Genomic DNA, 24970 nt, shown 5'->3' with positions numbered 1-24970 from the left:
CGTTTTCGGCACTGTAGTGCGATCTCGGACTTGGTATATTTAAGTAGGGGTGTGTGCGGGGGGTGAAGCGCCCCTCTTAAAATAATGTTTAGTGTGTTTTTGTTTTGTTTGGGAGAAGCGTTTTTTTTTCTCTGGAGAAAAAAAACGCTGTTCTGGTAGTTCACTCATTTATGTTTTTGCTGTTTTGGGTTCTTTATAACCGCGTTCGATCTTTTGATCGTTCACTGTTGTAACATAGACCCTAGATGGTATGGTCATGGTGGCGGCCACCAAGAAGGAACGTGCGGATCAGAGATCCCTCCGTTCATCCCTCTAACAAGGAGTTTAGGGCTTTGGACAGATTTGGGAAATGTGTGTATGCTACAACGACCTTTGCCTTTAGATTGCTAAACTATTTGGCACACTTTACAAGACTGCAACGGGATTTGGTAAAGTAACTGTCAAAATCCTTTTCTGGAACCATTACTGCTGAGGCTCTGACTTCCCTGGCCTCACTGCTGGTGATCCTACAGTCCACTTCTAACTCGTCCATGAGGCTCATCTGTCATGCAGCTGAAGGTACCTCAGGGGTGACAGGTTCAGGCATTGCCATTATAAGGCATGTCTGAATACGCTTGTGTGATTTTGCAGAGCCCTTCAAGTCCTCATTCGTCAATGCATTTTTGATGGCAGTTCATTGTTTAGCCATAAGGTAAAGTACACACACGCTAGGTGTGAGCAAGACAGAAAAGCCTTCTCTACAGTTGGAGTAAGTTGAACCTTCTCTAGGAATCAATGAGGTGGTTGAAAATGTGATTCAGAAAGTCACAGGGTCCTTTCCAAGATCCATGTGGAGATAGTTCCCCCAGGGGCAGAAGGGGGAACTCAAATGGAAGACGCCACCCATGTGGCAGAGGAGACTCACAGTACCAAGGGTGTAGAGATTCCTTCTCTGACCATCCCTACCAGCACTCCTGAAATGAGGCTCAATTTTCCCCCTCTGAAGGCAATCGGGGGTCATTTATCCCTGCACCACAGAGCCTGGCTAGACATCACAAAAGGTACGTGGGTGCAGAGGAATATTTCCAGAGGTTATATAATCTCTTTCCTCCTCTGTGTGTATGCAGATTTCCCTGATTCTCTACCCAGTCAAAGGAAAGCAGCAGCATTATGAGTACAAAAGCTGCTAGAAAAAGAGTCAACCAAGAGGTTCCACCAGACCAGGTAGAATCCGGAACTTACTTGAGATTCTTTTTAGTGCCAAAGAAAACAGGGGACTGAAGACTGACTTTGGATCTCAGCAACTTGAGCAAATCAGTTTGACACACACAGTTCCTGATGGTCACGGTTCAGTCCATTCTGTCCTTTTTGTGCAAGGACTACTGGATGTGATCGGTAGACCTTCAGGATGCATACTATCACATAAAAATAAACACATTTAGGAAGGTATCTACACTTCCATCTGGGAGCCAGTCATTACCACTTCAGAGCACTGCCCTTCGGCCTCACCACAGCCCACAGGGTGTGCACCAAATGCATGGCAATAGTAACAGCTCACTTCAGACTGCAGGGATTCCAGGTGTTTCTATGCTTGGACATCTGGCTCATTACTGCCCTGACCAAGCATCTGCTAATAAGAGAGTGAAATCAGGTACTCCATACTTGCTGCTATCTGGGGATAACCATAAATAGCAACAAATCTCAGAACCATCTCAGACACTCGAAGTGATAGGAGCAATTTTCAACACTGTGTCAGAGACTGCTTCTCTTCCTCTCTCAAGAGTACAAACTGTCAGATTCCAGGTCAGAAGAATAATTCACAGGTACCACAGTTTCAGCCGGATTGATTCTACAAGTCTTGGGATCTATGTCGACAGCAATAGTCCTAGTTCCTCTAACAAGATTTCAATTCTTCAGTGAATGTCAGCAACACAACACATGCCAGTCAAAATAATCACTCAGGCATGCAAGAGATGCCTTTGGTGGTGAATTTGATTAGATCAGGTTCTATAAGGTGGTCCTTTCATTTTCCCTCAGCCCAAGGCCATAGTGACCATGGACACATCCTAGATTGTGTGGGAAGAGCAATTCCTGGAGAAAACTGTCCAAATGCATTGTTCCTTGTACAGGCCAACACGCACATCAGTGTCTTGGAAGTGAGAGAAGTGCTGTTAGCGTTGCAGGCCATCCAATACACTCTCCTTTTTGGGACAGTTGTGACTCAGACAGTATGTCAGTAGTTTGGTGCATCAGGAAACAAGGAGGAACCAGCTCTTAACCCTTTCATTTTCTGATAGCAGTGCACATTCTGGGGAAGTCCAACGTGATAGACAAATTGAGCATGTCCATTCTGTTACCTCACAAGTGTTCTGTCAACATGAAGATGACAGAGATGATTTTTCACCAGTGGGGCCTGCCTTGCTGCAATCTCTTTGCATGTTCCCTAAACAACAAGTGCAGCAGCTTCTTTACCCTAATCCCCCCGCCAGGGGAATCACAGAGGGATGCTCCCCTACACGATTGCCGCCTCCCCCTCTGGTCTTCTATGCATATCATCCAACTCCATTGATCCACAAATTTCTGCAGAAAGCTTTCTGGTTGAAGAGCAAAGTCATCCTCATTGCAGCTTACTGGCCTTGCAGATTTGGTTTCCCTTTTTTGGCAACAATTTTCAATGAAGGAGCTAGCTGCGCAATAATTAGTTCATTTAGCAGCCATTTCTAATTTTCACATTGGATTTGAGAACTCCACCCTGGCTTCATCTAAACTTTGTAAGGCCTTCTTGAGAGGTACCATTCTTTTGAGACTTTCTTATAAAGTTCCATCTCCTCCGTGGGACTTTTGGCCTTATTTCATTCCCCTTTTGAACCAGCAGCAAAATGTGATCCAAAGTTTCTGACCTGGAAGACTATCTTTTTGGTAGCCATCACCTTTGCTAGAAGAATTTCAGAACTTCAGTCATTTTCTTCTAAACCTCCCTACTTGATTTTTCATAGGGATAGGCCAGCATTGTGAACCAATCCTTCTTTCCTTCCTAAGGTTGTATCAGAATCTAACATTAAGTAGTCCACGTTTGTTCCTAAATTTTCAAACAAAGGTGAAGGTGAATATATGTTGCACTTATTGGATGTTCGCAGACAATTACATTTTTACTTACATAGAACAAAAGAAATTAGAAAGGTGGATCAATTATTTGTCTCCTTTGCAGATTCTAAATTGGGTAAATCAGTTGCAAAGACAATTTTAGCCAGATGGCTGATGGATTGTATATGATTTGTCTACAACAAGTTAGGTCTGTCCTTACCCAAACCTTTAAGAGCCCATTCAACTAGGTCCATGGCAACTTCTTAAGTGTTTCTATTTTAGGGCTTCTGTTGATGACGTGTGTGACTGCAACTTGGGCCAGTCCTCATACCTTTATTATTCATTACAAACTGGATCTGGTCTCGAGAGGAGGAGCAGCTTTTGGCTCAACTGTGCTCAGGAATATACTTCCTTAGTCCACCTGTGAAATAGCTGGGGACTCTGTCCCAACTGTTGAGGAATGAATGAAAATTGACAACATCAGTTAAAGAAGTTATTTACTCACCATAACGCTACATCTGTAGTATACATTTTCTTTCTTCCTCAATTCCCGTCCCGCAAACCCCCAACCTTCTTAACAATTTATTTCTGAAGAACGAGAACTTGTAAGGAAACCACTGTTCCTTATGTTGAATTCCAGATAATGGCTTCTTCTACCAGGGATGATGTGATATTTCTTACATTATGTAAACCAGTAGACAAGATCTAAGGTATGTTGGGGGTTGGTGCATTACAGGTAAGTGAGGAGCTCGAGAGCATTTTAGCGGCCACAAGCTAAAATAACGGCCAAGTTAGATCTGAGGGTTGGATCCTAACTCAACTGTTGAGGAAGAATGAAAATGGATAACACAGATGGAACATTATGTTGGCTATAGAACTTATTTTTTTTCTCTGACTTGAGTGAATCCTTCATATCTTGGACATGCATAGGAAGCACAAGTTTTCTCTGATGTTAGTGAACTTGTCATATCCAGGATATGCAGACAGCTTAAGTTTTCTTTGAAGTGAGTGCTTGCATTCTGCAAAACAAAACAGCTGTTCTCTGTTGCTTCAGGGATGGATGAGTTGGTGGTTGCTAAGCAGAGCTGTTATAGTGCTAACTGCATTAAAACCCAGCTCTCAGATGCCACTTCTTGCGGTTAGAGGATTGCTTCCATTTCTTGTTTCTGTTTCAAAGATGACTCCATTGTGTATGTTTGTACCACATTGTAAGAAGTGGTTCATACCTTCAGCAGACATTTTTGCCTGGATTGTCTCAGGCCTTCCCTAGCATGTTGGTGCCTCAGGACTTAGCCTTTTAGTTCCTCGAGCTTCCCAGTGATGTTACTGCTTGAGATTCTTCCTAGTCATAGACTCCTCTAAGAGGGTCACTGATGCATTATATGTAGCAGATATTTTCTAGTCATATTTCGTCTTTGAAAATGGTCATACCTGCCCTCCATCCTGTGACTGCTGTTGGAGTTCCTGTATGTCAGACAAATCTACATTTGTGTTGCCATCTTTGTTTCCTTCATTGTTTCTTCATTTCTAGCAGAGGTCGTGAATCCCCCTACCCCACATGGGAACATCAGAGAAAAATAGCCAAATTAGAGGGAGCAGAGAAGGGGTAACCCAGTTGTAGACCCATTAAGGGTATCATCCACACAGATTAATTAATGTACTGAATTAATATTTGTTACTTACTTCTGCTGGAATGTTATGTTTCTTACTTTTCATAAAAGGATTTTTGAGTCACTGAATTGGCCTTCTTTAGGAGATCAGTGCCACACTGATCACATCTGTAAGGATATCCCATTGAACCAAGTGAAGACAGTAAAAAAAATGTTCTTACCTTACCTTTTTACATTATAACCCACTTCTTCCTTTCCTGTGTAGGGGGACCTGCTAAAAAGATCCAGTTGTGGAAAAATGAACTGTAATTTGAATGTTTAAAGTGCATAATGCTGAGGTAGGATGGTATAACTGTGAAATGAAGAGAGCCATAATTTCAGACTCTGCATGCTTAACTTGTGTTTTGCAGAGCTCTTCAGGTTAGTAGCACGGCTCTGGAACCTTGGCCTTTCTTCGTATTTCCTTGTACTCTGGTCTTACTGCCATGGACTCTTTCTACTGCCATCCTTCCTGTTAAAGATGTATCCCATCCCATACCCCCATTGACACTTATTTATCCTTGCTCTGTCAGCAGCTGTGCTGATAGTCAGTAAAACCTCAAGATGATGGAGGTTGTTCTTTATTACGCATGTGGAAAATGTAGAATGCCAAGTATTTGCATGCCGTCATGAAATAAGGTACATGACAGTGCATGAGAGGCACTCATTAGGTACTTAAAATATAACAGTGAAATTAATCTCGTTAAGGAAACGTAATGCTGTTATTGCTGTAGGCTGGGACACATTTGTTAATATTGCTTTTGTTGTGGACTCGGGAGTTTGGGTTTTACAGATTTTGATGTGCATGGTTTACTGCACAAGATTTGAGTGCTCAGGTGTAACATGGTTTAGTGAAAAACTAGAGTCCTGCCTTCAACAGAGACCATTTTGTCTACATTTACTACACAGACTAAAATGTTATTTATAAATAAAACTTTTTTGTTTACAATAAAATTGATTATTTATTCTGTTTTGGTAATAGCTGTCAGGACGAGATCCGCCAGTACGGATGCCGATATCTGGAAGCCTTCAGCATTATGGAAGGTAGCTTTTTATACCTAGAAAAAACATAATGAGCTTGGCATACCTGTCAGCAAAATGTATTAGTTGAGAATTAAGTTTCTAGACTTGTCATCCTTTGCTACTGTATGCTCCATCTTAACTGAATTTGTGATCAAAGGGATATTTTTCTGACTTAAGAGCCCAAAAGTTGGGTTATTAGTTTAGACAATTAAGAAAGATGTGGATTGGGAATTTACTAAAGTAGCAGGTCTGCTGTGAGTAATTGTACCTTCCTTAGCTGAAACACAAAACACTACAATTTGAGAAATTCATGCATGATGTTGATGAATCTCTGAAACAGTGCAAAACATTATAAAACTATTTTTCAGATGGGCTGTTCCCCTGAACCCATGATATGGCGGACTGTAGCCCCTCATTTCTGTATACAGTACTATCTCCAAGGTTGCACAGGTTTGAAGAATGGAGAAAATTTGTAAACAAAAAACTTGAAACTTGGCTCTTCCCTCTTCTCCATGTCTCCTTACCATACAAAGAAACGCAGCACCTGTGACCAGGGATAGAACAAGCTGTAATATGCTAAGATGTCTACAAATGTAAATCTGATGTTGTATGTAATATTTCAAGAACCAACAGCAGCATGCACAGTCAGCAGAAGTGCTTCCACAGAAGCTTGTGTTATCTTTTAGTCTTTCTTTTAGAACAAAATTCTTTTAAAGTTCACAAACATCATTGAATTATAACTTTTAGAAATTTACATGATGGTTGAATTTTGAAGGTATTCTGAAATGGAAGAATAGATGACATTAATATGCAAAATTGTTTAGCAGAATGGACTGTTGCTGTAAATTGTATCTGGTATGAGGAGGTCCATCCTTGACAACAACAGAACAAAGGCTGCAGGCCTTTTTTCAGTTTGGCATCTGAAACTTTCCCAGGTTACCGGCCCCTTCCATTCACCACTAATGCTCTGTGAACTTCTCTCACAATCTGTCTTCTTGCACATAGACCCATGATATGTTTTGTCATTCTAAGTATTAAGATCTTAAAATTAAAAAAAATGTTTTCTTATTGAATTTATATTCCAGTTGGATGTTTGCATCAGCTCTTAGGTTAACTCAGTTTTCGGGTCAGACCAACTCCCTTTTCCTGTCTCTTAAGGCAGTTTTCCATTTTCACTTGACCCTTGTTAAACCTTCTCTAGTCCTTAATGTTTTTATCATCCCTTACAATTTTATCTTGCTACTTGCTCTGCTGTTGGAGTATAATTCTCTTGCTGTTGGAGTATAATTCTCTTTAGGATTGCTGTATTCTTTACTTTTGGAGCCGTGCATTATTTATCTATTTTGTCAAAGTTTGCAGTGTTGGATGTAGAGAACAGAGGTTTCAAAAGTGCAAGTATGGGCACAAAATCCTGCCCCAAGATGCAAATACTCTGTGTATTTTGTTGAGAAGAATATTTCTCTGTTGAATTTGATACTGGCTCATTATTTAATCCACATAACATAGGAAAAAACATGTTATTTTTTAATTAGCTTAAACTATAGCTCATTGTCTACTCCTGTGTGGGTTTTGATCTTGGGTGTTGCTTGGGTGTGGAGCCTGACAGCCTTCAGCTTGCTTTGACCTCTTGCTCCAAGGACTTGACTTATTAGTCTTGCTGCAGACTTTTCTATATTTACATCCTCCGTTGAATGGGGGTATGATGTCTAACATACAACCCTCAGCACCTTTTCTTACAGTGGCTTCTATCTCCATGACATGTAGGGATGGAGCCCATACTGCTCTCCAAGTAATTCAACTTGGTTAGTGGCTCAGACACTAGTGGGACAGGACAATTTGCGCCAGCACACCCTTCCAGAGTACTTGATTGGGCACACCTCTACAGTTGAATCACTGGTGTATATCAGGATCATGTGGATGTGCTGTTTGAAGGGAGTTGGTGATATTGGTTGAGTCACATGCAAAGAGGTGTGAACAGTTATGGCAAGAGCACATTGCATGCCTTCCCCTTAGATGCTGTGGATATATGCAAGATGATGAAGAGTGGATAGGGCATAACAAAAGCCCTAATGGCTGCCTGGATGATGGTCTTGTGGTTGGCTCTCACTCTGTAGAAACAAATGATGTGGAGGCTGCTCTCGCACAGTGGAGAATGAATGGACTAGATACTGTATCCCAGTAGGGAATCAAGGACTATATACATGTTAAGGGGTTGATGGTTGCTAGGCACTAGAGATAAAAAAATTATTAAAAAAAAAATCCTACAGTTGCTTCAGCCTCATGAGGGAATACCTAACAGTGGACACTTTGCATAATGCTATAACTATTTAACATCTTTTCAGTCAAGAGAACAGTGAGGTCAGTGCCCTTTGCAGGGTCAGCAAGGGGTATCTGGTTCCATATTACTTTCTTCAGTGTTCTTTGAGTCTTCACCTCCAGGGCCTGTTAGCAAGCACAAGTGCAAGAGGAGGCACATGGACCCCCCCAGGAGTCCCCCACCCCAGATATGTTTTTAACACCTTTTATTAAATTAGAACTTATGACATAGGAAAGCATACATTAACAGAAAAGAAAACAAACCATATTATTTTTTTTCCATTTACATACATTATCCATCACATATCTTTTCTTTCTTTGTAACTGTCATCAGTCCAGCATTACATAAATTGCTGAATTCATACCTTCCCTTAAACCTCACTCCTCCTGAACATTATTCTGCATATATATATTATATTTGTATGTAATTTGGTCCTTCTGTTTTGTAACAATCCTTCCAGTTCTTTTATCTGATTTATAACTTTCAGTACTTCAAATACAGTTGGATTAGACTTTGATGTTTCCCAGCTTAAAATAACAATTAACTTCGTTACAGACATTTGCTCGCAAAGTATTTCGGACAGAGCATTCTGGAATTGTTCTGCCAAGTCATTACTGACCCAACATACTTTAATAATTGTCTTAGTTTGTGGTGTCCTTCTAAGGGAATGCAATATTTTTCAGCATGGAAGAAATGGTCAACACAGTACCGCTTTGCCAGGGATGGTCTGCACCTGTCTCCTCTAGGCTTTGAATATTAGCTAAAACAGTTGTGTCCCATAATGCCTTTTAGGCAATGGCAAACTGAAAGTAATTCCAGCATAGAAAATCAAATCCAAGAAAATCAAAATATGTTGCTGCACAATGCCAGGTAAAATTCCATTCCCTACAAGCTCTTCTCACCTTAGAGAATGCTGATATTTCTGCATTTACTCAGAGCACACCGGCAGTGCAAGGTTATAATGCCTTCTATGCATTGAGACTAGCTACTACTCAGACAGGGACTAAAGGTGGAGGTATCTCACTTTACATGAAAAATAAATATACCTTAAGGCCGGTCAAACAGGACAATGCACTTGAGCTTCTCCATGTTCAAATCACCTTAGGCCAAATCCTGTATCACTTCCTTGCAAGCTGTAGTTGCTCCCTCTATGACCCAGGAAACCCACACCATTTATTTAAACTTAATGTAAACACACTCAATCCATCCCAGTACCATATTCATGTGCAACTTTATTTACCCCCTATTAACTGGGAATTGTGTATGATGCCAAACATGCAGGCACAGAGGTTCCTGGATTTTGTAAACACAAACTCTTTGGACCAGATTGTCAATACACCGGGGTGCAAACACTGGATCTGGTCATCACTAATATGAGAGTGTGCTGCAAATCCCCTAGTGTAATGTCAGACCACAGAATGGTCTCCTTTGAAGTAAAAATAAAACCAGGAACCCCAGCTAAGCCTGGAATCGGAAGTACTCTAAGGCTAACTTATTATGAAGTTATAACCTGGCAAAATGTTAAGCTCCCAAAAACTCTGAGAGCACTGTTGCATACACTGAAGTGTTCACAGAAACACTATACAAGCAAGTTATTAGCTGCATAGGGGCACCTGTACCCACGAGGAAGAAGTACAGCACTAACTCGAAACAAGCCACCCTGGTGAAATTGCATTATCAGTAGACTGTATAACAGAAGGAAGAAAATCATGGCAAAAATTAGGAGGTGAAGCACCCAACAGGATAAAAGCACTCTTATCAAACTAAAAACTCGGAGGACAAATAAAGTCTACAGAAGCCAAACTTGAGGTAAATTTGTCTTCCTAGGCCAAGCAGAACCATAAGGCATTCTTTAGGTATGTCCACAACCTCAAAGGCAATACATAATTGTGTGCAGAGCTCATTGTTAATGGAGCCACCTGTACTGAGCAAGAAGGTATTGCAAACCTACTGGCTGACAAATTCATCTCCAACTTTACCCAGTCTTCCCCTCAACCTCCCATCAGGAAATACTTTAATTATAACTCCCCATGCTATCACTTGGGAGCAGGTCCTTAATGCTCACTGTAAGGCCAAGAATACTGCATCAGTGGGCTCCGATAGTATCAGAGGAGACTTTCTAAGAAGCATGAAATATGACCTGTCAGGCCATCTGTAATTGCTATTTAACTGTCGCTTTCAAAGACGTTTCATGTCTCATGAATGTTCGAGCTAGAGAGTATGCTGTGGGGCAGCAGGTTATGGTTCTCATTCCTGTCAGACAACAATCTGCAGGCAGCTTGGGAGGGACCCTTCAAAGTGGTAAGGAATGTCAGTGATATTAACTACACGGTAGAACATGCCTCATGAATAGAGAACAGCAGCAGTCGTCCCTGTTCACAAGGATGGGCCATCTACAGCCACTGCAATCTGCAGACCCAGAAGTCTCACATGCAAAGCCTTGGAAAGAATTATCATGGAAATGATCACTAATGACACAGGAAACCTCCAGAGACTGGACCCAACCCAGTTTGGTTTTGTCAAGGACTGGTCATGCCTACTCAACCTGGTGGACTTCTTTGAGAAGGTCACCAAAGCAATGCATGAGGATAAAATGGTGCACACTGCCTACCTTGACCTGGCCAAGACATGCGACAGTGCATCACTCAGGCATTGTTGACAAACTCAAGAGGTTAGGCATAAACCCTTATGTCACCCAGTGGATAGCCAGCTAGTTCACAGGTAAGACCCAGGAAGTTAGAATCAGGGAGTCTGCCTCTACAGAGAGGCCAGTCACAAGTGGAGTCCCTCAGGGATCGGTACTAAGGCTGATTCTTTTTGGCATTGACTTCTCTGAAGTCAGTGTCAATGGCCTGCGGCTGATGACTGCAAATTAGGAGCAGTCATAGAATCCTCCACTGACACAGACAAATAATTGGAGTCAGAGCAATGGGTTAAAACTAAATGCCAAGAAATGCATAATATAGTATCCTTTGGGAAGTCATCCACCCCTGGTAACTATCATTTTGGCAGCACACCCCTAAGAGTAGTTGGGGCTTGGGGACACACATAAACATTAATCCAGCCTTTGAGCATCACATGTCTACAGTAGTGAGGAAATAATTATATGTTGTGCAACTTATAAATAGCGGTACAGAATCTAGATCCAAGGAGGTCATTGTTGCACTGTATTTGGCATTCATCAGACCTGTCACTGAGTACAATGCTCCCTTTGGTATGAACCTAATCAGGCACATCCAGCAATTGGAACGTCCACAGAGGTTCCTTACTAAAAGAATACAGGGTGTAACATGTCCTGTGCAGACTGCCTCAAGGCCCTGTCTTTATATTCTGTCTCCTACAGGCTGTTGGGGGGTATATATGCCTGGAGTACAAGGCATTGTCAGACCATTTCCTGTTAGACATCTTGCATATCCGTACAATAAACAGCATCAAAATTACCCATTCTAAAGAATTGAACCTTGTCTGTAATATAAATAGAACCTGCTGGAGAGACAGGTATGTATCCCAGAGATTACCCCTTCTCTGGAACAGGCTCCCCAACTATGTGAATTAGAGTTCATTCCTAATCCAATTCAAGTGTAATCTGGAGAGTTGGTTGTGGATTAGGAAACTTATTCCTGGTTTGGCACCTGTGTCTCTAATGAACAGAGGCATCCTGTAAATGGTCCATCTCCCAAGCTCTCCTGCTTACACCTCTCATGCATGCCAGAATTTGTCAGCGATTTAGGATGCATGGCTAGGCTTTAGAGGGCCTTGTGGTCATTAGATTAGTAGACACCTGTGACGCCCCACCACTGGACTAGTAATCAAGGAGCCCCAGTCCTCACCACTGGTAACAGTTGGGGACGTACACTTGGAGGAGAAGTACACACACAGTATTTCCAGATGCAGCTCTCTGTTTCAAGTGCAATTCCCCTTAAGAGCATATGGAGTCTACAGGGGCTGGTTTCTCCCTCTTTTTCAAGATCCTCAATAGGACTCCCCACTGGTACAGCTATAGAGTTGAGATCTCAGTTGAGTGACCAAGCCTAGACCTCCAGCACCCACTCTGTCCAACCAGTGTTTCGTGTCCCTACCCAAGTAGCTGCCACACACACTCAAGTTTGATTTGCAAACACATACAGACACACCTGGGAAAGGCTGGCACAGGTTTACTACCTATGCCCCCTTCTTCCCAGACTATAAGGTAGTTATCATGGGTCTATATTAAATCACCGAATGCTTAAAAAAGCGAACAGTGATTGATCGACCCTGTGTAAGTGAAAGCTTACAATATCGAAGTGTTAGAACAGCGATTTTTTCCCCCAACAAAAAATAAATAAATAAAACTGAATTTCGAACAGTACATTAAGTGGGGGGTAACTCCCCCACTTAAATATACTAACTCCGAGACCGCATTGCAGTGCCGAAAACGGCAAAGTACTAAAGCGGCCAAGCAAATTCTTTCCCAGGGAAAGAATTCGCTTAAGAGCCGCTTCGATATTTTGCATTTTCAGCCTTTTCATTTTGACCAAGATGCATTCGAAAGAATGTGTCTTCGGTCTTCTAATATAGACCCGTTATCACTGCAACCTGTCACTCCTTATCAACTGCTTTAGGGCCTTTAACAAAGGGTGTCCAGTCTTGCTGTGTAATATTAATACTGATGCAAAAGGTAGTTTGACCAAGAGCAAGGCTGTTAGGAGTGGCCCACACAGTGTCACCAAATAAATATGCAAGTACTCTCAAAACTTGAGTATCTCTACACAGATCAGTCACAGTTAAAGATTTAAATGTATTTAATAATTAATAAAAGAACAATACAAGTATATATTATTAGTGACATCAAATTCAAAAAATACAAAATTCATAACAAGTATTTCAAACAGATAATAGTCTGAAATAAATATAATGTAAATATGGTTGTTTCTTGATAATTTTAGTAACCTAAAGAACTACTAACTAGAAGAGCTTAGCAGAGGCAGATGTTTGGTCCAAATGAGAAGGTCAGGTCCCCCCTGTCTCTACCTAGAGACTTCTCATTAAGATATCTCAATATTAATATCTCAATATTACTGCTGATGACATCACTTCTGTCACTGTCATCTGACAGTTCCAAAACATCCACTCCCACTCACCTAGCTAGTAGCCCTTTGCTTACCATTTACCTTTAAAAAAGATAGATTTCAGAGATCTGATCATAAAGCATAAACAGTTACATTCCTTCATTCCTTCTCATGCTTTCAAGAGTAGTAACTGCCTCAAATCTCTAGTAAAATACTGAAAGTCTTAGTACAGACGCTTTGTCTCTGCTGGCTGTTCAACTGAGAGAATCTTTTTGTAAACTAATTTAATTTAATATTTTTTCAGATTTTTTTCTTTTTTGGTTAACTGGAGTTTTTCCTCTTAACTCTCCTGTTAACATATGCATTTAATGATGCATAGTATGTGCATTCTCTTCCTCTTCAGGTAGGGGGGGATTCATTGTGGATTCATTTCCTTTACACAAACACTTTACCTTTTACTGTTTAAACCAGTTTGATATACACATGACATACAGTTATAATGCAGTTGTAACATAAGCATCTTATACAAATCATGTTGATATTCACAAATGACATATAATTACTTACAACATTCCCCCTTCGAAGACTCAAGCTGTATTTTCAAGTGCCCCTTGTGAAACATTGCTTGAGAGAAATGAGCCTGTCTGGGAATACATTACCCTATTCTCTGTCTTGAGAGCCCAATTGCCTTTACATTGCTGACCCCTTGACAGTGCTACACTGTCATGTCATATGCCTACAACTCTAGGCTCCACCATAGTAACTTGGGATTTTGCTGGCTAGCTCCCTGTAGCCATAGATCCCCCTCAGACTCCTCCTGCCTTCTATTGCAGATACTTAGCACCAGGGCCTCCCTATCATGGTAAAGTTTCATGGTGTTTACATGGTACAGCTTGTGCCACCCCTAGCAGTTCTACCATGTAGTTAATATCACTGACATCCCTTACCACTTTGAAGGGTCCCTCCCAAGCTGCCTGCAGATTGTTGTCTGACAGGAATGAGAACCATAACCTGCTGCCCCGCAGCATACTCTCTAGCTTGAACATTCCTGTCATACCAGACCTTTTTCTGCTGTTGAGCTTCTGCAGGTTCTCCTGGAATAAGCCCATGAGTTCCCTAAGCCTTGTCCTGAGGTTTAGGATATATGCTACAACAGACTCCTTGTAGAGCTCACACTCACCCTCCCACTTATCGCAAATCAAATCTAAAGGTCCCCTCACCCTATGCCCATACAGCAGCTCAAGAGGTGAAAAACCTGTGGATTCCTTGTGCACCTCTCTTTAAGCAAACAATAGATGGGGCAAATATTTGTCCTACTCACTCTTAAAGAGATGTGCAAATACCTGTAGCATGATCTTTAGTGTAGAGTCTAACCTCTACACAAGACAATTAGTCTGGGGATGGTAGAGGGTGGTCTTCATGTGCTTCACTCCTAGTGCTTCCACAGACAAGCCAGCAGGTCTGACATGAAATTGGCACCTCTGTCAGTCAGTATTTCTTTTGGGAAACCTACCCTGCTGAAAATTTCTAACAAAGCATTTGTCACCTTCTCTGCCTCGATAGAGGACAGAGCCACCACCTCAGGGTATCTAGTAGCATAATCTACTACTACTAGGATTTACTTCTTCCCTGTGAAACTTGGAGTACTCATAGGCCCCACAATATCCATAGCTACCCTCTGAAATGGCTCCTCAATCACAGGCAAAGGGACCAAAGGAGTTTTGTATCTCCTGCCTTGCCTACCTTTTGGCACTGCTCACAGGTCCTCCAGTATCATGTTACATCCCTGGCAATCTCAGGCCAATACAATTTCTGCATAATACATTTCTTGGTACGCTTTATGCCAATATAACCTGCAAAGCGAATGTCATCGGCTATGGCTGGACGTGCCAGATGGTAGGCTGTGGGCACTAGCAACTGCTGTATTCTCTCACCCTCTAGCCCTCCCTCAGAGGTCCACTCTCTTTACAGTAACCCTTTATCCCAGTATATAGATTCCCCTTTTTCTTGAGAATCAGGCACCTCCCTGGCTACCTCCCTCTAGCCTTGTAATGTAGGGTCTGAGAACTGAGCCTGTCTCAACTGTCGCTTTGTAACCCTTCCCAGGAAGTCTGGTATCCCCTGACAGCGGTGCCTCACCTGTGTGTTATTACTCACCTCTGCCCTTGCAGTCACTCTGTCCTAGGGAACCTCAGTACCCACCAGCAGCTGTGGCTTACCTTCAGTCTCATTGCTACAGAGTAGCTCCCTCCCTGAAGTAGCCACCTCATCAGTCGTGGCTTCAAGTGTGCGGTCTGTCTGGGCCCTCCCCCCAAAGATACCAGACCTACATGCTTGTCTCCAAGCCTGACTACATGTAACTGCATGCAAACAAGGTACTGCATTATCAAAATCCTTCCCTATCAAGACATCTGCAGGGATATCCTCAAACACACCTACTTGCTTGCTTCCTTTTCCACCCTGCAAGTCAAGGTGAACCCTAGCCAAGGGTATTTGGAATGGAGTCCCTCCTAAACCTCTGAATGGAGTAGGCTTCCAAAGCAAGTAGTGCTGCTGTTTAACCAATGCCGGCTTCACAGTGGTTATGGCAGAGGCTCTCTCTCTCTTAGGAGAGGCATGTTTCCCATCTACTAAGATAGGATATAACCTATGTGGTAGTTTGGTACCCTTGTTGTCTCCAGACAACTTACCTCTGGCATTCTGTCATTCCCACTTGCTGGCTCCCCAGCCTTTGTTCCCCACCTTGCATCTGTGGACATCTATGTGCTACATGGCCCCACTGGTTACATTTTGAACATTTAACCCTCGATCCTGGCCATGTACCTGAACTAGTGGCTTCCCCTATTACTGGCGGACTCTGTTAGGGCAGTTTAGGCTGCCCACCATGGGTTCCCTTAGACCCATGAGTAGCACTGAGCATCCCCTTCCTCTGCAGTGATGCCTAGCTTGCTAGGTATAGGTCTCCCTTTTTCCCCAACTCATCTGTGGTGTTGCATTCTCTATCTGCCAGCCAAATTCTCATGTCCTCAGACAAAGTGGTAAGGGTTTATTCCCTCACCAAAAGTTCTGCCAGAACTTCAAAAGTGGTGACCTGACACCCACTCACCCACCTATGAAAATAGCAACATATTCAGACACACTTTCATCTGCCTTGCGTCACTGCTCACTAAACTTTTGTCTGTAAGGTTCAGCTGTTAACTTAAAACACTCTAATAAACAATTTTTAACTATTATAATTTAAGCAATCAGTATCAGACAATTTAGAAACAACAGCTACAGCTTTACCATGGAGTAAGGGGGTCAGGAACCGTACCCAGTGCCCTTGGTCAACATTATACTGTTTACATATCCTTTCAAGCATATGATTAAAACGTCAAAATTATCACCCTCTGTAAATTGTGGAAGACATTTACTGACCTTTATTGCTTCTAGGGTTCAGTTACTCCCTTCCCCATTATCTCCATGACCCTGGTGAAGAGTCAGCATTTCCTTTTGCGTCTGCCTCTCATTTTCTTCAGCCTCCAAACGTCTCAGTCTGTCATTTTCTTCAGCCTCCAGACTTCAATCTCAGTCTTTCATTTTCTTTGGCCTGCAAATGCCGCAGTCTCTCTGCTGATTCTGTTTCCATACATTTGGTCTCCAGTTCAAGTCTCTTAACTCCAGATGGATTTTTAAGTCCTCTGAGGCAAAGCTGAACTCTCCATTTTCAGAGAGTTGTAATTCCCGAGGCCAGTCTGGTTGTCTTCCTGGTTGTTGGTCTGTGATGCAGCTGTGACTGAGGCTGCAACCATTTCCAATTTAGTCAGGTTGGCATGCACCAGTCTTTGGCTTTGCAAATCTCAGCCAACTGGCTCCTTGTCAGCTTGACATAATCCTCTGCTGACATCCTTGCCTGCTCTCCCTGACTAAGCAAAATAAATAAATAAAACTATTGTGATATCAAACTCTGAATGTCTACCACGTACCCACTTGAGAGTACAAACACCTTCTTTAGTGAACACTGTTTACAGGCTTCAGGAGTTCAGTATCCACACCACTGAATCCCAGTATGTGATGTGGTGATCCCACCACTGCCAACCAAAATGTGATGACCCACCAATGAACTGGTAATAAGGAGTCTCATTCCTCACCACTGGCAACAGTGGGAACGTACACTGGGAGGATAATAAGTACACACACACACTATTTCCAAATGCTCATTGCATCATGTGCAGTTTTTCTTAAGAGTACACAAAGACCTTACTCAGTCCTGGGCTGTTTTTTCCCTCTTTCTCCAGATCCCCAGTAAGACTTCCCACTGGCACAGTTATAGAATTGAGATCTCAGTTGAGTGACCAAGCCTAGACCTCCAGTACTCTTTTTGTCCAACCAGTGCTTCATGCCCCTACCTAAGTAACTGAAACACACACACTTAGATGTTTTATTTAGACAGACACACGCACACACACACACACACACACTTGGGAAAGGCTGGCACAGGTTTACTAGCTATGCTCCCTTCTGCCCAGACTATAAGGTAGTTATCATTGCCACCAGTCACTCTTTATTAGCTATTTTAAGGCCCTTAACAGAGAGTGTTCAATCTTACTGTGTAATAATACTAATACAAATGGTAGTTAGACCAAGGGCATGGCTTTTAGGAGTGGCTCACACAGTTTCACCAAATAAATATGCAAGTACTCTCAAAACTTAAATATCTCTACACAGATCAGCCCCAATGAAATATTTAAATATATTTAATAATAATAAAAGAACACAATAATACTAAATATATATTCACAGTGACATCAGAGTTCAAAACCACAGGAGATATTTAAAACAACATTGCAGGACAGTCTCAAATAAAGAAAAATATCTAAACTAAGCTTCACTATATTCCTTACTGTTACACTCACGAAATATATTCCTTACTGTATCTAAGAGAATTACTGTAACCTAAGAACTTACTAATAGAGCAAGGCTGATGTGGTGACTGGATCTTCAAGTTGTTGTCTGGTCCAAGGCAGAATGCAAAAATTAACATCTCAAGTATTACTGCTAGGATAGCTTGCAGAATGACATCACTTCTTGTCATCTGACTCATAATTCCCAAGCCAAAACAACTATTGATGGCAGCTGGTAGCATTTAGCATCTATCTTTAAAATACACAGACCTCAGATCTTTAGCAGATGCTGAAAGTTATAAAATAGTTGCATTCTTTCATGCTTTCAAGACTAGTGATTAGTTTACCCTAAAGACATTACAGAAAGCTCCCCTTAATACAGATTTTTTGTCTCTGGCTGCATTGAAAACTAAATACCACCATCTTTTATGACCTAGCCTATAAAGTAATCTAATTTCCGCTGTTTTTTTTCTGAGGTTTGCTGGACTGAAGTTAACCCTCCAGTTTCCTCTGTTAACATAGACATTTAAATAGTTACAACAGTGCATGTACATTTCTGTTTTCTTCCAGTAGAGAGCACTGTGGATGCATTTCAAACACAAACACTTCATAAAATACCTTTTCAGCATACGTCTGTACAGACCAGTTTGATATACACATGGCATACAGTTCTAATACAGTTGTAACATAAGCATCTTATGTAAATCATGTTGATATTCAAAAATGACATATAATTACTTACGAAAGACCAGCTAGCAGTTTCGCCCTTTGTCACAACACCCATGAACCAAAAACGTGTAGCAGTTACCTCTTTCTTCTCTGTCGCATCTCCAGCATTTACTATCAAACCAAGGAAAAACTCTTTGAGGTCTGCTTGGGGTATAAAAATACTCACACAAACAAGTCTAAGCAAAGATACTAATCCTTCTGGACCTTGTTGCAGATTTGGGAGCTATACATATCCCCTCCCATTGTTCTCTTATAAATTGCTTTTGCAGTCTGTCTTCCCAATCTTTTCTAACCTCCTCTGATTGATTCTTATAGTTATAATGCAATATTTTATAAGCTCTACTAACTGTCCCTTCTGATTATATCTGTATGTTCCTAAGTGGATGGGTCTTTGGATCTGAGTCGGATCAGAGTTTGGACACTCTTAAGCTTTAGAGAAGGCTCCTCCCCTTACCCATAATCCCCTTGTAATGAACAAGTTACCTCAGGTGTCGGGTGCTTGCATTTGCTACAGACTCCTTCCTTGGTGCTCAGGCAGTTTTTCATGGAGAGAACTTAAATTGTTTTAAGTGTCTTCCTTCTTCATAAGAAATTATCTCTTCTGCTTCTTCTTCTTATTCCTCCCGATAAAAAATATATATATATATATGTATCTATATATGTTGTGTATATAAAAATGTTATAGTTGGCTATTAGTTTCTTCGAGCATTTCCCTTTTCTTGGACACCCTTTGGCATCTTTTATCTTAACTCTGTCCTTCTCAAGTAGGGTATTTCTTGTTGGGTGTGCATGTTAGTATTTTTTGTTGTTTAACTGTTGTTGGTGCAATATAAACAATGTCCAAAAACCTTCAGGTTTTAAAAAAATGTGTGGCCTGTGGCCACAATTTTCCAGACTCTGAAGTTCATCTAAATGCATCTATTGTTTAGGAGCTGCACACCTGGATGTCCAGTGTAGCATTTGTGAGGCTGTTGGTCACAGAGCCATAGTTGCAAGATGAAACAAACTGGTTTTAACAATTCTTCTCCCTGCCTCCATGGGAAAAAGCACTGCTTCTCACTCCTCTGGCCACTCTGCTGCATCATTTCTCTATTAGAAGCCAGCTGACAATTCTAGGTGTGAAAAACCAAAAGAGAAAAAGGAAAGAGCACAAGAAAAAAAAAAAGGAAAAATCTAATGTTTTGAAGAAACGATCTCTTGATCATTCTCTTTTCTCAGCACTGGTACCTAAGATAGCAAAATTCTCAGACCTGGTCCTGGTGTCTGTGCTAATCCTCATCAGATCCGGTATCCCATCTCTCCTGGAGCCTCAATTCTTCCTGGGGCCAGTATCCCCCATGTTAAGATTCCTTCTTCTACAAGAGAGATCCTTTCATCGGATGAAGAGGCCTTCCTCCTTTTCTTCCTCTCTCTGCTCAGCCAGGTCTTCCAGCAGTCTTTCCAGTACTGACTTGGACAGGATGATGATGAAATTCTTCAGGACCTAAATCCAGTTGTGGGTCCTCCAAGCACCTGCTGCTGCTGGATCCAGGAGGCTGTTTCTTGTCACCAAGTTCTAACTTCTGCTCCAGTCTATCCAGCTGTATTTCCATGGTATTGGGGCAGTCGTATCTGAGTTCCTTACAGGTATGTCATTATCAGAGCTGAAGAAATGGTGGTCTTCAACTCTAATGGTTTCATTGATTCATTTGGCTCCAAATGTTCTAGATCATTAAGAATCTCATAGCTGAATAATCAACCTTTGGTCCAGGGGAGTTGGTACGGTGTGGGGCCAAGACCTTCATATCCGTTCCTCCTGTTCAGGACTTCATCACTGGACAGCCGTTCAGTTCTTGTAATTTATCAGATCTCTCTTGTGTATGGAACATCAGATTGCCAAGCTCGATCATGCCAGGATTTTAACTCTTTACAAGCAAGCTTTGGCGATGCTGACCTATCAGAAGCCAACAGCAAGACTGATCCTATGTTTTAGTCTGCATGGACATGGTGATTGCTCTGCTTCTGCTGACCAGGTGTCACATAAGAGTTCAAGAGTGAACCTTGTTGGTCTAGTGGTCTATTAGGTAACTGGTCTGTTAAACAACATCTGGTGTCCTTTCGAATGTCACTCATGGAGATCTGCATATCTCATATCCAGAGGTGGTTGGAGTCACCGGTTGTGTATCAGGAACTTTGTTTTGTTTTACAATCACCTCGTGTCATGGACACCACAGACTCTTCCCACCTGAGGTTGGGGGCATTTCTTGGGAAAGACAGTCTAAGGCATGTTGTCCCCGACAGATGCCAGCCTTCACAATAGTATTTGGGAGACAAGAACGGTCATCCTAGCTTTACAGGCATTCCAGGACACTGTCCACTTGGGTGTAATATCTATCCAAAATGACATGTCAGTGGTTTGGTAAATCACCAGATGGAGGAACATGATTTTACTGCTTGTTTCAGGAGGGCTTGAGAGTATGGTAATGGGCAATGTATTCTCACTGTTATCTGATAGCAATGCATATTCTGGGAAGGTCCATTGTTCTATCAGACAGATTGAGTGATCTGTCATCCTTCCTCAGGAGAGGTCCTTTAACCCAGTAATAGCAGAAAGTATATTAAGTCATTGCTGTGACCTTTTTTTTTTTTTTGCGACTCCCCACAATATCAAGTGCAGCAAGTACTTGGCTCTGATCCCCCCCACCCAGGAGTGGAGTTGGCAAGGAACGCTCTGATTCACAGTTGTCCCTCCTCCTATCCCTCTAATACCCAAATTCCTTCAGAAAGCTGTGGTGAGGAAGGTCATTGTGATCCTCATTGCTCTTTACTGGCCTGGAAGTGTGGTTTCCCTTCCTGTAGCCTCATCTCTTGTCATGGAGAACTCTGTCTATGGTGGCCATCACCCCTACTAGGAGAATTTCTGAGCTGTCTGATCTTCCACAAAGATAGGATATCTTTAAGAACTAACCCATTATTTACTCCTAAACTGGCTTCTAAATTATCTGTCATTTGATCACCCTCCCAGTTTTCTTTCCAAATGTCTCCATCAAAGGCGAATGTTTCTGTTTATGTAGAACCAAGGCAGTCAAGAAGACTGACCAGTTATTTGTATCATTTTCTCCAGCTAAGATGGGTAAGGGAGTGTCCAAATTCACCCTCTCCCACTGGCATTTTGCCTGTATCCCCTATGTCTACAAAGAAAAGGGTTTTCCTTCTCCAAAACTCCTAAGCCTCACTTGATGAGACTTGTAGCTTATTGTGCTACCTTGTTCTCTAGGGTACTCCTTAATGATATATGTGCTGCTGCTTCTTGGTCCAAGGTTCGTACCTTTATTTCACATTATAAATTGAAGTTATAGTCAAGGTTAAGAACCTCCCTTGATTCAACTATGCTCCAGAATACCTTCCATGAGACACCTCTTGTGTTATGGTAGCTTGGGACTCTGTCCCATCTGAATGGATGAAACAAGCAACATCAGATAGGACAGTTTTGTACTCACAATAAGATATATATGTGTTGTCAGCTTCCTTCCTACCTCACCCCTCCTTCACCCATCTTTATTATTCCTTTTATTTCTGGAATGACCTTACTGAGTTACCTTTACTTATCACAGGACAATGGTTTTATTCCTCTCTCCTCTTTTTTTTTTTTTTTTTTTTTTAAAGAAACATCTTTATTAAAATATCACATATGACTTAAGCAGTCTTACTCTGGTATAAATGAAAACAAACCATGCTTACATAATTTCAATTGCAAACATTATACATTGCAAACCATATAGACACAACTGTAGTTGCAAACATTATACATCACTTATTATCTATTCAGTCATTGTCAAACATTGCATAGCTCATTTTAAGTCCTGCTTTCTTTTAAACCTCATTCTTCCTCTGCACATATTCCCACAACTCCCATTTTTTCCTATGTAATTTGCTCCTGCACTTTTCTAAAGATCCCAATTCAAGTTTTTTTTTCCTGTTACTATATTCATTATTTCTAGTAAAGTTGGTTTATACTTTGATTTCCATTTTCTAGTAATTGCTTTTCTGGCAGCCACCATAGTTGGACTCAGCAAGGCCTTACTATGTCTAGGCAATTACAATTCTGTATCATAGCTCAGAAAATAATTTCCTTAGTTACACCAGTTTGCTTACCCAGTATCTCTGACAGAGCAGTGTGCAGGGAATCTTTATTGTCTGTCAACTGATTACACACTCAGAAAATATGTTCCCAGTTACCACTTTTCTCCCCATCACACCTCAAAGTTTGCTGTCTACCTGAGGAAAAATTATTTGGAGTCTACTTGGGATATAAAAATACCTATGTTAACACTTCCAAGCAAAGATTCTGAATATTCTAGACTTTGTTGCATATTTGGGATATATATATCTATATATATATCTATATATATATATATATATATATATATATATATATATATATATATATATATATATATATATACATATATATATATATATATATATATATATATATATATATATATATATAGGGTCTATATTAAATTAACGACTGCTTAGAAAAGCGAACGCTAATTCATTGACCCCTTTTAAGCGAAAGCTTAAAATCTCAAACACCTGGAACAGCAAATTTTTTCACAGGGAAAAAAATCGCTCTGCCGGTTCCGGGAGTTCGCCATTTCCTCCACTGTGGTGCAATCTCGGAGTTAGTATATTTAAGTAGGGGGATGTGGGGGGCAAAGCCCCCCCACATTATAAAATGTTATAAGGTTTTTTGTGGACCAACAATTTTTTTCCCTGTGAAAAAAAAATCGCTGTTCCGGGTGTTCGAGGTCGATGAATTAGCATTCACTTTTCTAAGCGTTCGCTAATTTAATATAGACCATATATATATATATATATATATATATATATATATATATATATGTATATATATATATATATATATATATATATATATATATATATATATATATGTATGTATATATATATATATATATATATATATATATATATATGTGTGTGTGTGTGTGTATATATATATATATATATATATATATATATATATATATATATATATATAGATATAGATATAGATATATAGATATATATATAAAATATATGTGTGTGTATATTCCCCCATTGTTTCTTTATGAATTGCTTAGCCAGTCTCTCTTCCCAATCCTTTCTAACCTCCTCTGATTGTTTTTTATAGTTATCATGCAGTATTTTATATGCTGTAATTCCTTACTTAGTGGCAGCTTCTGTTCTAAATTCTACTAAATCTCTGCAAGTGTTGGTCTTTCATTTAGGACCTCTCCATCTCTTTCTCTTTGCCTATACTCTATCAATCCTTGGTAGTGAAGACAGTGTCTAACCTGCAGTCTAAATAAGTGCTTGGTGTCTTCCCATTCTGTTACCTTTCCCTTTCAAGTTTTTTGCTCCCAATACCTTGGTTCCTTTGCCAGTTTTCTCCAATAAATCCCAGCCCCCTATTGCCTGTGATGTCATCCCTGTCTGCAGAATCTCCTTTCTCCATTCCCGTGTTGGCTTAGTTCTTAGAATGCTTTTTCTGTTACTTTATGAATATAATATCGTGTATGCTTATTGTTATTCGCCTTTAAGGTCTGCATCCAAAATCACAGTTTCTCATTGTTTCTTGAGCTTCCCCCTATTTCATCATAATTCCTTTCCACTTTGAATTCTTGTTTTCTGATTGTATTATGAATAGGACCCTTAAGTGTGTTGCTCTGAAATACCCCTTCAAATTGTTTAATTCTAGTCCGCCTTGTTCAGTGGGAAGAATCAGTTTATCCCACTTGACTCTTGTCACCTTTCCCCCAGGTAAAATCCTTCAGCTGTTTATTAATTGCTGTCCACAACTTATCCTCTGGCTAATAAAAAATATGCTTGACATGTGTATAAGACTAAAGGGACTAAAAACATTTTAACTGCTTGTATCTTGCTATCAATATTCATATAGCAGAGCTTCCATTTTCTCAGTTTTTGTATTATCTTTTGTTTAGTCTCTTTCCACATATCCTTAGCTGCCACACCAGAATCATTTTTAATCCATACTCCTAAATACTTCATTTTACGTCCTCATAAATATGGATATTGCTGAACCAAGTCGTATGTGGGTACATAATTTACCGCTATTGCCTTTATTTTAGATTCATCCTGAAAAGATTTGAAGCAGTCTCAGAATGTTTCTCAGCACTGTAATGTCCCTTTCTGGTTTTGTCAGGTATAACATAATATCATCTGCAAATAGAGCCAGCTTTTCTTGACTACCAT

At 40.8% G+C, this 24970-nt stretch overlaps 1 protein-coding gene across 2 annotated transcripts in view; it reads left to right on the top strand.

Moving 5' to 3' along the window:
* CCZ1 (CCZ1 homolog, vacuolar protein trafficking and biogenesis associated) overlaps window positions 1–24970 on the top strand; it is a 1119178-nt gene that overhangs the window by 626488 nt on the left and 467720 nt on the right. For both annotated transcript variants that reach the window (XM_044089701.1, XM_044089702.1), the window contains one exon: window positions 5695–5756. In XM_044089701.1, coding sequence (XP_043945636.1) covers window positions 5695–5756 — 62 coding nt within the window. The remainder of the gene's footprint in view (window positions 1–5694; window positions 5757–24970) is intronic.

Source organism: Protopterus annectens, chromosome 12.part0, assembly GCF_019279795.1.
Source record: "Protopterus annectens isolate FY-2018-M chromosome 12.part0, PAN1.0, whole genome shotgun sequence".
Lineage (NCBI taxonomy): Eukaryota > Metazoa > Chordata > Ceratodontiformes > Protopteridae > Protopterus > Protopterus annectens.
This window is presented reverse-complemented; position numbering and strand designations above follow the sequence as displayed.